The sequence below is a fragment of the Sinocyclocheilus anshuiensis genome, unplaced genomic scaffold (assembly GCF_001515605.1).
Source record: "Sinocyclocheilus anshuiensis isolate Anshui unplaced genomic scaffold, SAMN03320099.WGS_v1.1 scaffold208, whole genome shotgun sequence".
Classification (NCBI taxonomy): domain Eukaryota; kingdom Metazoa; phylum Chordata; class Actinopteri; order Cypriniformes; family Cyprinidae; genus Sinocyclocheilus; species Sinocyclocheilus anshuiensis.
The window spans coordinates 162,807-178,702 of record NW_015557186.1 but is presented as its reverse complement, the minus strand read 5'-3'; the positions used below and the strand labels follow the sequence as shown (position 1 = coordinate 178,702).

At 37.5% G+C, this 15,896-nt stretch overlaps 1 protein-coding gene across 1 annotated transcript in view; it reads left to right on the top strand.

Annotated features, from left to right (window-relative positions):
- Window positions 1–15,896, top strand: part of LOC107678700 (ryanodine receptor 3) — a 196,980-nt gene that overhangs the window by 161,938 nt on the left and 19,146 nt on the right. Inside the window, exons 78-92 of the mRNA XM_016474072.1 lie at window positions 30–139; window positions 2,451–2,502; window positions 2,747–2,800; window positions 2,916–3,015; window positions 3,091–3,170; window positions 3,270–3,346; window positions 4,589–4,662; window positions 6,007–6,024; window positions 7,892–7,972; window positions 8,053–8,141; window positions 9,973–10,101; window positions 10,401–10,505; window positions 10,830–10,911; window positions 12,124–12,653; window positions 14,975–15,757. Coding sequence (XP_016329558.1) covers window positions 30–139; window positions 2,451–2,502; window positions 2,747–2,800; window positions 2,916–3,015; window positions 3,091–3,170; window positions 3,270–3,346; window positions 4,589–4,662; window positions 6,007–6,024; window positions 7,892–7,972; window positions 8,053–8,141; window positions 9,973–10,101; window positions 10,401–10,505; window positions 10,830–10,911; window positions 12,124–12,653; window positions 14,975–15,757 — 2,364 coding nt within the window. The remainder of the gene's footprint in view (window positions 1–29; window positions 140–2,450; window positions 2,503–2,746; window positions 2,801–2,915; window positions 3,016–3,090; window positions 3,171–3,269; window positions 3,347–4,588; window positions 4,663–6,006; window positions 6,025–7,891; window positions 7,973–8,052; window positions 8,142–9,972; window positions 10,102–10,400; window positions 10,506–10,829; window positions 10,912–12,123; window positions 12,654–14,974; window positions 15,758–15,896) is intronic.

The following is a 15,896-nucleotide window of genomic DNA, read 5'->3' as shown; positions in this document are numbered from 1 at the left end:
TGTGTGTGTGTGTGGGTGTGTGTGTGAAGAAGACGCAGCCGAAGACTGATGAAGAGGAGGAGGAGATCACAGACACTCAGCCGGACCCTCTTCATCAACTCATCCTGCACTTCAGTCACAACGCACTGACAGAACGCAGGTGAACACACACACACTCTCTCATTGACAAAATGCAGGTGTGCACACACACAATCTCAGGACTGGCGCTACCTATAAGCAGAGCAGGCAATTGCCTAGAGCCTCGGGCTTTGAGGCAGGGCCTCCATAACCATAACACCCCCTATACGCTTATACTGCTTATACTCATCAAGCCTGCATTTATTTAAACAAAAATACAGAAAAAACTGTAATATTCAGCACAGATGTTAAATTGATTACAAAAAAGTGATAGTAAAGACTGACCTGAGACCTGAAAAAAGTATCTCAGGTTATAAAATAAATATTAAGTAAAAATAAATACACACTCGCACTAATGCACTCACACTCACACTAATGCACGCTCACACACAAACATTCACTCACGCTCACACACTCACTCGCACTAATGCACGCTCACACACAAACATTCACTCACACTCACACACTCACTCGCACTAATGCACGCTCACACACTAACACTCACTCACGCTCACACACTCACTCGCACTAATGCACTCTCACTTACGCTCAAACACAGTTGCACTAATGCAGGCTCACACACTAACACTCACGCACGCACGCACACACACTCACTCACACTAATGCACACTCAAACACAAACACTCATTCACGCACACACACTCACTCACACTAATTCACGCTCACACACTCACTTGCACTAATGCACACTCGCACACTCACTCGCACTAATGCACGCTCACACTAACACTCACTCACACTCACACACTCACTTGCACTAATGCACTCTCACTTACGCTCACACACACTTACACTAATGCAGGCTCACACACTAACACTCACACTAATGCATGTTCACACACTAACACTCACGCACACACACTCACTGACACTAAAGCACGCTCACACACTAACACGCTCACACACTCACTCGCACTAATGCACGCTCACACACTCACTCACTCGCTCTAATGCACGCTCACACACTAACACTCACTCACACTCACACACTCACTTGCACTAATGCACTCTCACTTACGCTCACACACACTTGCACTAATGCAGGCTCACACACTAACACTCACGCACACACACTCACTCACTCACTCACACTAATGCAAGCTCACACACAAACACTCATTCACGCACACACACTCACTCACACTAATGCACGCTCACACACTCACTTGCACTAATGCACGCTCACACACTCACTCACTCGCTCTAATGCACGCTCACACACTAACACTCACTCACGCTCACACACTCACTCGCACTAATGCACGCTCACACACTAACACTAATGCACCCTCACACACACACACTTGCACTAATGCACTCTCACTTACGCTCACACACACTTGCACTAATGCAGGCTCACACACTCACTCACACTAATGCACGCTCACACACTAACACTCACTCACACTCACACACTCACTTGTACTAATGCACTCTCACTTACGCTCACACACACTTGCACTAATGCAGGCTCACACACTAACACTCACGCACACACACTCACTCACACTAATGCACGCTCACACACTAACACTCACGCACACACACTCACTGACACTAAAGCACGCTCACACACTAACACGCTCACACACTCACTCGCACTAATGCAAGCTCACACACTAACACTCCCTCACGCTCACACACTCACTCGCACTAATGCACTCTCACTTACGCTCACACACACTTACACTAATGCAGGCTCACACACTAGCACTCCCACACTCACTCGCACTAATGCACGCTCATGCTCACTCACGCTCACATACACTCGCACTAATGCACTCTCACACACTAACACTCACTTATGCTCACACACTCACTCGCACTAATGCACTCTCACTCACACTCACACACACTCGCACTAATGCACGCTCACACACTAACACTCATTCACCCTCACACACACATGCACTAATGCACACTCACACTAACACTCACTCATGCACACACTTGCACTCACGCATGCTCACACATGCTCGCTCACTCACATTAATGCACACTCACACACTAACACTCGCTCACACACACTCTCACTCGCACTCACAGAAACTAACTCACACTTATGCACACTCACACTTGCACTCATGCATGCTTGCGCTCATACACTAACACACACACTCACGTTCACACTTGCTCACACTCACACACACACACACAATCATGCGCACACACTCGCATACAGTCGCACACACTCTCTCTCTCTCACATTCACACACATACACACACAGACACCAGACTGGAGAATAGGATCTTTAGTTATTTTGTCAGGATAAATGTAATGATGTGTGATATGGAGTGTGATCTGGTTTCAGCTCTCTAGAGGAGGATCAGCTGTACATCGCATACGCAGACATGATGGCAAAGGTGTGTGTGTCATGAAATCATCAGATTATCAATCTGTCCCGCTTACTCGATCATAGACAATGTAATCAATTAATATACATAACTTAATATACAATATAATATATATGAAATAATATATAATGAATATACATTAAAATCAGTTAATATTCATAGAATAGTATACAAATTATTTACATGAACACATTTTGTGTTAACGTGTGGTAAACGCATGTAATTTTGGCATGACGCTGTTCTTCATCTGTAGAGCTGTGCTGAAAATGAGGAAGAGGATGAGGAAGGAAAAGAGAAAACATTTGAGGTGAGCAGAGACTAAATATGACACTTAGATCAGACAAATGTGGAGACCTTCAGAACCTGATGTGTGTGTGCGTTTGTATGTGTGTGTATGTGTGTGTGTGTGTGTGTGAGATCAGGAGAAAGAGATGGAGAAGCAGAAGACTCTGTACCAACAGGCCCGACTCCATGACAGAGGAGCAGCAGAGATGGTCTTACAGATGATCAGCGCTAGTAAAGGTACACACACACACACACATGCACACGGACTCTGAGCGATCATCATCACTGAGTGTGTGTTTGATCGTGTTTCAGGTCGTTTGGGTCCGATGGTCACGTTCACGCTGAAGCTCGGCATCTCCATTCTCAACGGCGGAAACATCACAGTCCAGCAGGTGCGTCACTGGAGACTTTTGTCATCATGAACATGTTTATCCAGGTACGGTTTCACTGCCCAATCACATGAGTGATTCACAATCATTTCTACGGCACAGAAAATGCTGGACTATCTGAAGGAGAAGCGAGATGTGGGTTTCTTCAAGAGTCTGTCAGGACTGATGCAGTCGTGCAGGTGATCGCTGGTTCTCTCACTAGTGTTTTATAACTCACTGAATGCGTTTACATGCACATCAAATGACATTTTCAACTCTATATTCAGATTTCAGCCATATTCTGAATATGATGTTTATACACTATGTGTACATGCATGGGTATATTCCTGTGTACATAGTCGTAAGTCTGCCGATCTACACGTGAACTGTTTTATTTAGATTGTTTTTATTTTTAAATTATTTATTTTGATTTAACATGTTTTTAATTTAATTAAAATTAAAAGTGTTTTATTTTGATTATTTTAATGTAAAATTATATATTGAACATTTGTATGATTTAATGAATTATTGTTTTATTTAGATTGTTTTTATTTTAAAATTATTTATTTTAATTGTATTTTATTTAATTATTAGGGAATTCTTAATTTTAAAGTTTTTATTTTAAAATTATTTATTTTAATAAAAAATTGTTTTTATTTAATTATGTGTTTTTTTTTTATTATTTTCATTTAAAAATTCTATATTGTACGTTTGTATGATTTAATGAATTATTGTTTTATTTGGATTTTTTTATTTTAAAATCATTTATCTTAATTGTATTTTATTGAATTATTAGGAAATGTTTAAATTATATATTTTAATTGTACATTTTTATGATTTAATTAATTATTAGTGTTTTATTTGAATTGTTTTTGTTTAAAAATTATTTAAAGGAGATTTCAGATGCTGCTGTTGGCATGTTTTTTGCTCAGTTCTTAGTTTGATTAATACTTCACTATTCATTTCTAATTAATAATTTAATTAGGACACCAACACTTCTCACCTTCAAAAATGCCCAACAACATATATAATCGTTAATGTATTTTTTTTTAAATATAATTCTGTTTAAAATTAAGTCTTGTTGTCACTCCAGAAATGCATTTAGTGTGACTTGCTGTTACTGAATATCTAGTCTGTTAGCACCCATAATTCTTTGTGGTCTGAGCATGTGCATATATTTCTGTTCAGTGGACTTTCTGAATAAGGTGTTTCAATGCAACACATTTCCCATTAAAACATGCAAGGAATTTGGGGAATCAGAATACTGCATTTAAATGAATGGTGCAATCAGATTGTGTCATTTACGTGACTGAATATTGCCAAATTCAGATATAGATGTGCATGTAAATGTAGTCAATGAATGTGATTCAGTGTTATTCATGTATATGCATTTAGCGGATGCTTTTATCCAAAGCAACTTACAGAAGTCTGTGTGTGTGCAGTGTTTTGGATCTGAACGCGTTCGAGCGTCAGAATAAGGCCGAGGGTTTGGGTATGGTGACTGAGGAAGGTTCCAGTAAGTCTCACACACACACATTCATATGATGATCTGATGAGAGCGAGAGAAACTCTTACAATCACACCATCATTACATCATCTCATACTGCACTGTGATCATCACTGATGCACTAAACAACATGCACATAATGCTTTTATTCATCAAGGATGCATTAAATTGATCAAAAGTGACAGTAAAGACATTTCTAATGTTACAGTAGATTTCTATTTCAAATAAATGCTGTTCTTTTGAACTTTCTATTCATCTGTGAATCCTGAAAAATAAAATGCATCACGGTTTCCGCAAAAATATTAATGTTTTCAACATTGAGAATAATAATAAATGTTTCTCGAGCAGCAAATCAGCATATTAGTATGATTTCTGAAGATCATGTGACACTGAAGACTGGAGTAATGATGCTGAAAATACAGCTGCGCATCACAGAAATACATTACAGTTTAACAGAGATTCACATAGAAAACAGCTGTTTTAGATTCTAATAATATTTCACTATTTTTACTGTATTTTGATCAGATAAAATGCAATTACATATAGAAACAATTTTCGGTAACACTTCATATTTGAAGGTTGCATGCACTTTTTATAGCAATAGAAGTAAATTATGCGTAATTACATGCAAATAACCCTAAACCAAACCCCAATCCTAAGCCTATAATAAGTACATGTTGTTAAATAATATTACTCTGTACCTAATTGTATAATCACACTGTAACAAGGACTGTAACAATACATTTCGGTTACACTTTATTTTAAGGTGAGTAATTATACATATAAGTACTGAGTTATATTAATTAACTACATGTGCTTATTATAAGGTTAGGGTTTGGCTTAGGGTTACTTGCATGTAATTATGCATGATTAATTGTTATTATAATAGTAAGCACATGTAGCATGTGTAACAAGGACAGCTTAAAATAAAGTGCTACCTAAATTTCGAAATAAATGACACAAAAAAAACAGCAAATAACTTTTTTTTTTGAAATTTTGAAGTTGTGAAATTGTATTTATTTATAGTATTTTATGCCACTTTTATTCTAAAGATTTTGATTGTTTGATTGCTCGTGGTGCAGTATATACAGTTTTCACTCTTATTTACCATCTTTCTTTATCTGTTGTTCTTTAGAATCATACGATATGCACACAGTAATGTCTCTGTATAGTTGATTTGATTGATTTGTTTTGAATGACTGACGGTTCACGAATCGTGTGATTCAGGCAGAAGTGATGGTGATGTTTCAGTGTCAGTATCTCTGGAAGTTTCCGTCTCTTCTCCTCTGCTTATGTCTGCTGTTTTTCTATGTTGATTTCTTTCTTCTTGTCATCTTTTGTCATCGGTGGCAGTCAACGTGAGGGAGCGCGGTAAATACACGCTTCAGATTCTCCTGTCTGTCTGTCTGTCTGTCTGAGTGCAGTGCATGTGTCATGTGACAGGAAGTGAACCCCACTGACGTCTGCTGGTTCCTCCTTTCTGTCCGTTTCTCTCTCTCTATTTCTCGCTCGTCTTCCTGTCCTTAATAAGTGCTTACTGTGCAATTGATGCTAAATTCACACGACTAACGAATGAAGCCCTTCAGTGTTTAGTAGGAAGTTTCGCTGATTTTGTTTTAAAAAGGCACATTACTGTAAACGAACCTTATAAATTGCAGTTTGTGAGTAGATGACAAGCTAATTATGAAATAAATCCTAAAAGTGTACAATTAAAATAAGTAATTTTAAATGAAAACAATCAAAACAAAACACCCACTAATAATTAAGAGATTCAACTGAATCATTTTCAAAATAAAAACAATCAAAATAAAACACGTACTAATTAAATGTCAAATTAAAATGAATATTTTTAAAAAAGGAAATCAGAATAAAACACTTACTAATAAGTAATAAAATGTCAAATTAAAATGAATAGTTTCGAAATAAAAACAGTCAAAATAAAAACACCTACTGATAATTAAATAAAAATGGTAATTTAAAATGAATAATTTTAAAATAAAGGAAATCGCAATAAAGCACTTACTAATTAATTAAAAATATCCAATTAAAATGAAAAAAAAAAAACGTAAGATAAAAGCAATCAAAATAAAACACCTACTAATTAAAAATGTCAAATGGGTAATTTAAAAATAAAAAAAATCTAAATAAAATGCTCAATAATAATTAAATAAAAAGTCAAATTAAAAATAAATAATTTTCAAGTAAACAATCCAAATAAAACACATAATAATAATTAAACAAAAAATCTGATTGAAATTAATATTTTTAAAATAAAAACAATAAAAAAAACACCTAGCAATAATTAAATAAAGCGTCAAATTAAAATTACTCCTTTTAATTTGATATATTATTTAATTATTACTAGGTGTTTTATTTTTATTGTTAAATGAACAATTTTATAATAAAATAATATACAAAAAAAGATCCAATGTTTTATTTGTCTACTTGCTTGTGATGTGACCATTAACTGACATCAGAGAACCATAAACATGTTAATATGCTTAAAAGGTTAGTTCTTTAACATAAATGGATGTAATAAATCGCCGATCATAAACACATGCTTTACAGTCTGACAGAGTACCAGTAATTAAAGGGATAGTTCACCCAAAAATGAAAATGTATTAGAGGTAAAATATGATATAAATACTGTTCGGTTTCTGGCACAAACCGATCGTTTCGTGTCTTAGGACATCAATGTGTCGTCACGAGCCGCAGGGTTTAATTTGGATTTGTCTGTGCGTGTTTTTTTTACTCTCATAGATTTTGTTACCATTGCCATGCATTATACGACTGATAGACTGCAACGGCTGGACTTAAAAATCATAATTTGTGTTCTACTGAAGAAACAAAGTCACCTACATCTTGGATGCCCTGGGGGTAAGCAGATAAACATCACATTTTCATTTTTGGGTGAACTATCCCTTTAATCAACACAAACTTTATTTGAAACCAATGACAGAACATTTAGATATATGTATTCTGAGCAGATCATTATTTACAGTCTGTGTTCTTCTGCTTGAGCTCAATGTGATGTAGTGAAATACTGATGGAGAACGTGATCAGACAACCTCCTCAAATACGATGTCAGGTGGATCAGAGCATGTCACGGTAGAAGAGTTAATTAACCCATTAACACTGAATGCTGATGAACGGCCAGTAGACAGAAGCTCTGTGGAAGTCTGGCTCTGTTAAAGCAGATCTTGTTGAAGGAATCTGAAATTTCTCTGTTTCCCTGAAGGCTCTAAAGTTCTTCAGAATGACGAGTTCACCAAAGATCTGTTCAGGTTCCTGCAGCTCCTGTGTGAGGGACACAATAACGGTAAGAAATCTGAATAACGGATCATCTGAACCACACAAACGCGTGAGCTTCTGCTCTAGTGACGCTCGTGTGTGTTTCAGACTTCCAGAACTTTCTCAGGACGCAGACAGGAAACACGACCACAGTCAATATAATCATCAGCACCGTGGACTATCTGCTCAGACTGCAGGTACACACACACACACACACCTGTCTGTATCTCTCTCTCTCTCTCTCTGTCACACACACACAACTCAACTCAAAACACCGTAACCACATAGCAACGCCCTAGTACCCACTCAAAACTCCGTAACTACATAGCAACACCCTAGTAACCACTCAAAACACTGTAACCACATAGCAACGCCCTAGTAACCACTCAAAACTCCATAACTACATAGCAAACCCTAGTAACCACTCAAAACTCCGTAACTACATAGCAACACCCTAGTAACCACTCAAAACACCGTAACCACATAGCAACGCCTTAGTAACCACTCAAAACTCCGTAACTACATTGCATCGCCCAAGTAACCCCTCAAAGCACCATAACCACATAGCAACACCCTAGTAACCACTCAAAACTCTGTAACTACATAGCAACACCCTAGTAACCACTCAAAACTCTGTAACTACATAGCAACACCCTAGTAACCACTCAAAACTCTGTAACTACATAGCAACACCCTAGTAACCACTCAAAACACTGTAACCACATAGCAACGCCTTAGTAACCACTCAAAACACCATAACCACATTGCATCGCCCAAGTAACCCCTCAAAGCACCATAACCACATAGCAACACCCTAGTAACCACTCAAAACACCGTAACCACATAGCAACGCCCTAGTAACCACTCAAAACTCCGTAACTACATAGCAACACCCTAGTAACCTCTCAAAACTCTGTAACTACATAGCAACACCCTAGTAACCACTCAAAACACCGTAACCACATAGCAACGCCTTAGTAACCACTCAAAACACCATAACCACATTGCATCGCCCAAGTAACCCCTCAAAGCATCATAACCACATAGCAACACCCTAGTAACCACTCCAAACACCATGACCACATTGCAATGCCCTAGTAACCACTCAAAACTCCGTAACCACATAGCAATGCCCTAGTAACCACTCCAAACACCATAACCACATTGCAATGCCCTAGTAACCACTCCAAACTCCGTAACTACATAGCAATGCCCTAGTAACCACTCAAAACTCCGTAACTACATAGCAACGCCCTAATAACCACTCAAAACACCGTAACCACATAGCAACGCCCTAATAACCACTAGAAACACCATAACTGCAAAGCAACGCCCGAGTAACCACTCAAAACATCATAACCACATACCAACACCCTAGTAACCACTCAAAACACTGCAACCACTTGAAACAACATAACCGCATAACAACGCCCTAGTAACTACTGAAAACACTATAACTGCATAGCAACGCCCTAGTAACCACTCAAAAGATCGTAACCACATAGCAACGCCCTAGTAACCACTCAAAATAACATAGCAGCACCCTAGTAACCACTCAAAACTCGGTAACCACATACCAACACCCTAGTAACCACTCAAAACACTGTAACCACTTGAAACAACATAATCGCATAACAACGCCCTAGTAACTACTGAAAACACCATAACAGCATAGCATGTTAATGTTGTTCTGTATTATTAATCTTGTACTCTGGGTATAACTACTGAAAACACCATAACTGCATAGCAACGCTCTAGTAACCACTCAAAAGATCGTAACCACATAGCTACGCCCTAGTAACCACTCAAAATAACATAGCAGCACCCTAGTAACCACTCAAAACTCGGTAACCACATACCAACACCCTAGTAACCACTCAAAACACTGTAACCACTTGAAACAACATAATCGCATAACAACGCCCTAGTAACTACTGAAAACACCATAACAGCATAGCATGTTAATGTTGTTCTGTATTATTAATCTTGTACTCTGGATAAACATTAATGTTGTCCTGAGTTTTGCAGGAGTCAATCAGTGACTTTTACTGGTATTACTCTGGTAAAGACGTGATGGACGAGGCGGGCCAGCGGAATTTCTCCAAAGCTCTCGCTGTAGCCAAACAGATCTTCAACTCGCTCACTGAGTACATACAGGTAATGTGGAGATGTTCATTTTGTCTACATGAAAGATTTCTTGTGGTTTCTTATTTTAAAACACAATATTGAAAACATTTTTAGGTTAACTTTTATTTGACTGTGTGATTTATTTTTTTCTGTCAAATATTTTATGTTTACAATTTTATTTTAATTTTATTTATGTATTTATTTAATTATGTTTATTTAGAATTTTTTTATGTTTTATTTTATATATATTTAGTATGTTTATAATTTCATTTTATTAATCTGAGAACAGTCATAGGAAGTCCTCTCTTCATTGCGTGTGTCTCATTCAGGGTCCGTGTATCGGGAACCAGCAGAGTTTGGCTCACAGCAGACTTTGGGACGCCGTCGTCGGATTTCTGCACGTCTTCGCCAACATGCAGATGAAGCTGTCACAGGTGCATTATTCAGTCGCTGTCTGTGTATCCTGAGTTTCTTGCTTCTGTCTGTGTCGATCTGTAGTACTGCTGTGAGTGCTGTCAAAGGCCTGAGCTGTATCTGCAGTAGCGTCCGTGAACACTAGATGTCTCAGCTGCTGCTTCTGGAGTCCCATCACTGATGCTGAGATGAGATTGAGACCTTGAGCTGGTGTTGTTTGATGGTGCATCAGCAGATTAAAGATGATTTAGTAAATGAAAGCATCCAGACCATCACAGCGACTCTCTGATGCGCCATCACTCCCCTTCATCACGCTAATGAATATCTCTCTTGATTCCTCACAGGACTCCAGTCAGATCGAGCTGCTGAAGGAGCTGATGGATCTGCAGAAGGACATGATAGTCATGATGCTGTCACTGCTGGAAGGTTCTGCTGCACAAACATTCATTTTGTCAGCTGTTTTTTCATTTAGTCTTTATTATTTAGTATTTATAATTTAGTATTTAGTCAACCTGTCAAGTTTTAGCTGACTAAAAGTCTGGGAATTTTAGTCTAGTTTTAGTCAATTAAAACTTAGGCACATTTTAGTCATGCTGTATAACAGTTAAACTGATAATCACACATATTTTGCCTAAAATTATAATTGCGATTGCTTATGATTGTTATCATCTGGCAACAAACTCCGTTTCAGCTGTAAAGCAGCTCTACAGAAGACAGTAGTGTCATTATTCAGATCAATTCGATTCAAGGTTGATTCAATCATGATTTTTTTATGTCATTTTTATTATTTATTTTTTTATTTTTTTAAATGTCTATAGTTTTTATTAATTCTATTTAAGTTTTAGTTATTTTAGTTTAACTAAATGAAAATGAGAAACATTGCCTTGGCAACTTGCTGAAATACATTTTTTTATGTTTTAATTGAATTTTTCAATTAGTGTTTATTTTATTTCAAATTACAATTTTTTGTAAATTATTGTACTTTCACCAATAAGCACAAATCAAGAGATTGTCGACTCACACACATGCTTTATTTGACCTCACCTACTTTCCTGATTTATTAGGTTATCAGAAATATAAACTCAGAATCCAAAACAGTGACTCCTAAAATTAATTCCAAATTACATTCATGATTTTCTATTAAAACAACATATTTGTATTGTGGCACAGAGGTGCATAAGTGACAATTCATATAATCTTTGTCAAAAGGTCTTCAACAAATATTTTTCTCCATAGTTTCCGTTAATGAAATTAAAGAAATAGTTCACCCAGAAATGCAAATTCTGTCATCATTTACTTTTCCTCAAATTGTTTCAAACCTGTATGAGTTTCTTTCTTGTGTTGAACACTAAAGAAGATATTTTGAAGAATGTTGGTAACCAAACAGTTGACGATAGCCATTGACTTCCATAGTATTTTTTTCCATACTATAGAAGTCAATGGGGACCAACAACCATTTGATAACCAACATTCTTCAAAATATCTTTTGTTCTCAACAGAAGAAATGAATTCAGGTTTGGAACAATTTGAGGCAGAGTAAATGATGACAGAATCTGCATTTCTGGGTGAACGGTCGTTACACAACGACACACATAAATTACAATGAATCCTGGATAAAACTCCAGTTTTCTCCTTCAGGAAACGTGGTGAACGGGACCATCGGCAAGCAGATGGTGGACACTCTGGTGGAGTCCTCCAGCAACGTGGAGATGATTCTCAAATTCTTCGACATGTTCCTCAAGCTGAAAGATCTGACGACCTCAGAGAACTTCAAGGAGCACGACCCCGACCGTAAAGGCGTGATCTCCAAGAAGGAGTTCCAGAAGTCCATGGAGAACCAGAAGCAGTACTCTCAGTCCGAGATCGAGTTCCTGCTGTCCTGCGCCGAGGCCGACGAGAATGACATGTTCAACTACGAAGAGTTCGTCAAGCGCTTCCACGAACCCGCCAAGGACATCGGCTTCAATGTGGCGGTTCTGCTCACCAATCTGTCGGAGCACATGCCTCACGATTCCCGACTGTCCACCTTCCTGAACCTGGCTGAGAGCGTTGTGAACTACTTCGAGCCCTACCTGGGCCGCATCGAGATCATGGGCGGCGGCAAGAGAATTGAGAGGGTTTACTTCGAGATCAGCGAGTCCAGCCGAACGCAGTGGGAGAAACCGCAGGTCAAGACCAGTCGCATTTATTTCTACAATGCAGATTGATTCAAAGCAGCTTCACAGTGATAAACAGGCAAAAGTGTTCATAAAAACAATGTTAATGTCAATTCAGTTCAATAACAGTGTCAAAGTCACAAAATTCATCAATTATGAAACACGTTCAATTCAGTTCAATAAGTGTCAGTCACAAAATTAATCAATTATGAAACAAATTCAATTCATTTCAATAATAGTGTTGATGTTGTAAAATTTTGAAACGTTTAATTTCAGCTGTAATGCAGCTCTACAGAAGACAGTAGTCATTCAGATCAATTCAGTTCAGCGTTGATTCAATTCTGTTGATTCGATGGATTAATTAATTATGATACAAGTTCAATTTAGTTCTGTTGATTCAATTTTGTTTAATAACTGTCAATTGTAAAATTCATCAGTTGAAACAATTAAATTCAGCTGTGAAACAGCTCTACAGAAGACGATAGTGTCAATATTCAGATTAATTTAGTTCATCATTGATTCAGTTCAGTTCAATGTTGATTCAGTTCACTTCAAAAACTCAATGTCGCAAGATTATGAAACAAATTCAGTTCGGCTTTGATTCAATTCAGTTTTTAGTAACTCAGTTGCAAAATTATGAAACAAATACTTTTGTTCAATAACTGTTAATTTTGTAAAATTCATCAATTATGAAATGATAAATTCAATTCAGCTATAAAACGACTTTAAACAAGACAGTATCATTATTCAGATCAATTTGGTTCAATGTTGATTCAGTTATGTTCAACAGTGTCAATGTTGCTAAATTAATCAGTTATGAAACATTCAGTTCTACATTTATTTAATTCAGTTCATTGTTGATTCAATTCAGTTTAGTAACTGTCAAAGCTGCAAAAATCGTCAATTATGAAACATTCAATTCGGTTCAATAAATGTAAATGTTGCAAAATTAATCAATTATGAAACATTCAATTCGGTTCAATAAATGTAAATGTTGCAAAATTAATCAATTATGAAACATTCAATTCGGTTCAATAAATGTAAATGTTGCAAAATTAATCCATTATGAAACAAGTTCAGTTCGATATTGATTTAGTTCAGTTAATTGATTCAATTCAGTTTAGTAACAGTGTCAGTGCTATAAAATTAATCAATTACGAAACGATGAATTCAATTTAGCTTTAAAAAACTTTACAGAAGACAATAGTGTCATTATTCGGATCAATTAAATTCCATGTTGTTTCAGTTTAAGATGGTTCAATTCCGTTTAGTTACAGTATCAGTGTCGCGAAATTAATCAATTGTGAAATGAATTCAATTTCATTTCATAGCTCTACAGAAGACAATAGTGTAATTATTCAGATCAATTCAGTCCAGTGTTGATTCAGTTCACTTCAATAGCTGTCAGTGTTGCAAAATTCATCAATTATGGAACAAATTCTGTTCCATTCAATAACCATGTCAATGTTGTAAAATTCATCAGTTGAGAAGTTCAGTTCAATGTTTATTCATTTCACCCCAATAACGTAGATTGATCAAATGATTCAGTTCAGTTCAATGTTGATTCAATTCTGTTCGATAACAGTGTCAATGTTGCAAAAGTCATCAATTATGAAGTTAAATTCAGTTCATTGTTGATTCAGTTCAATGTTGATTCCGTTCACTTAAATAACTGTCAATGTTGAAAAAAATCATCAATTATGAAACAAGTTCAATTCAGCTATAAAGCAACTCTACAAAAGACAATAGTCATTATTCAGATCAATGCAGATTGATCAAATGATTCAGTTCAGTTCAATGTTGATTCAATTCTGTTCGATAACAGTGTCAATGTTGCAAAAGTCATCAATTATGAAGTTCAATACAGTTCATTGTTGATTCAGTTCAATGTTGATTCCATTCACTTAAATAACTTTCAATGTTGCAAAAGTAATTAATTATGAAACAAGTTCAGTGTTGATTCAGTTCAATAACTGTCAATGTTGCAAAATTCTTTAATTATGAAAAATATAAAACAATTCTACAGGAGACAATAGTTTCATTATTCAGATCAATTGAGTTCAGTGTTCATTCAATTCTGTTCAATAACATTGTCAGTGTTGCATAATTCATCAGTTATTAAATGAGTTCAATTCAGTTCATTGTTGATTCAGTTCAGTTCAATAACTGTCAATGTTGCAAAATTCATCAATTATAAAAGTTCAATTTCAGCTGTAAACCAGCTCTACAATAGAGTCATTATTCAGATCAATTTAGTTGAAGTTCTATTCTCATCTGTTAGTGTCAATGCATTAAATGAATAATATTACAGAATATTGTCATTTAATCCGAAGGTCAAAGAGTCCAAGCGGCAGTTTATCTTCGATGTCGTCAACAAGGGTGGAGAATCCGAGAAGATGGAGCTGTTCGTGAACTTCTGCGAGGACACCATCTTCGAGATGCAGCTGGCATCTCTGATCTCCGAGCCGGATGCTGCTGAGAGACAAGAGGAGGATGATGATGAAGATGATACTCGGAGCGTGGATCTAGACGAGGACGATGAAGATAGCGCACAGGAGTCTTCCTCAGCGTTCGCTCTGGCCTGCGTCTCCATGAGGAAGAGTCTCTCCAACCTGCGGCAGCTGCTGACCTTCAGGAGCATGAGGAGACAGTACCGCAAGCTGAGGAAGATGAGCGTCCGGGAGATGATCCGAGGATTCTTCTTCTTCTTTTGGATGATCTTCACTGGCATGTTCCGCTTCCTCTACGGCCTCGTCTGGGGCTTCTTCCACATCCTATGGTCCACGCTGTTCGGCGGCGGTCTCGTGGAAGGAGCCAAGAACATGAAGGTGACGGACATTCTGGGGAACATGCCGGATCCCACACAGTTCGGGATCCACGGAGACGTTCTGGAGCTGGAGAAGCTGGAGTACTGCGACGTGTCGTCGGTGGCGGAGCTCGGGCGCATGGCGGCGGGAGATCAGGCGGAGATGGACCTGATGACGGAGCTGATGTACATGCAGCCCAGGAGGGAAGGAGGCAAGCATGGCATGGAGCCGGGGCTGGGAGACATGTCCGAGGTGATCGGAGTGGACGCTCCGTCTTTAGCCAGCGCCGTCCATCAGAAGAAAGCTCAGGTGTGTGTTCACAGCCTCAGACTCTGAAAGAAGTCTCTTCTGCTCACTAGGGCTGCTCTTATTTTATCAAAAATACAGTAACAATAGTGATATATTATTATAATTTAAAATAACTGTTTTCTATGTGAATCTCTGTTAA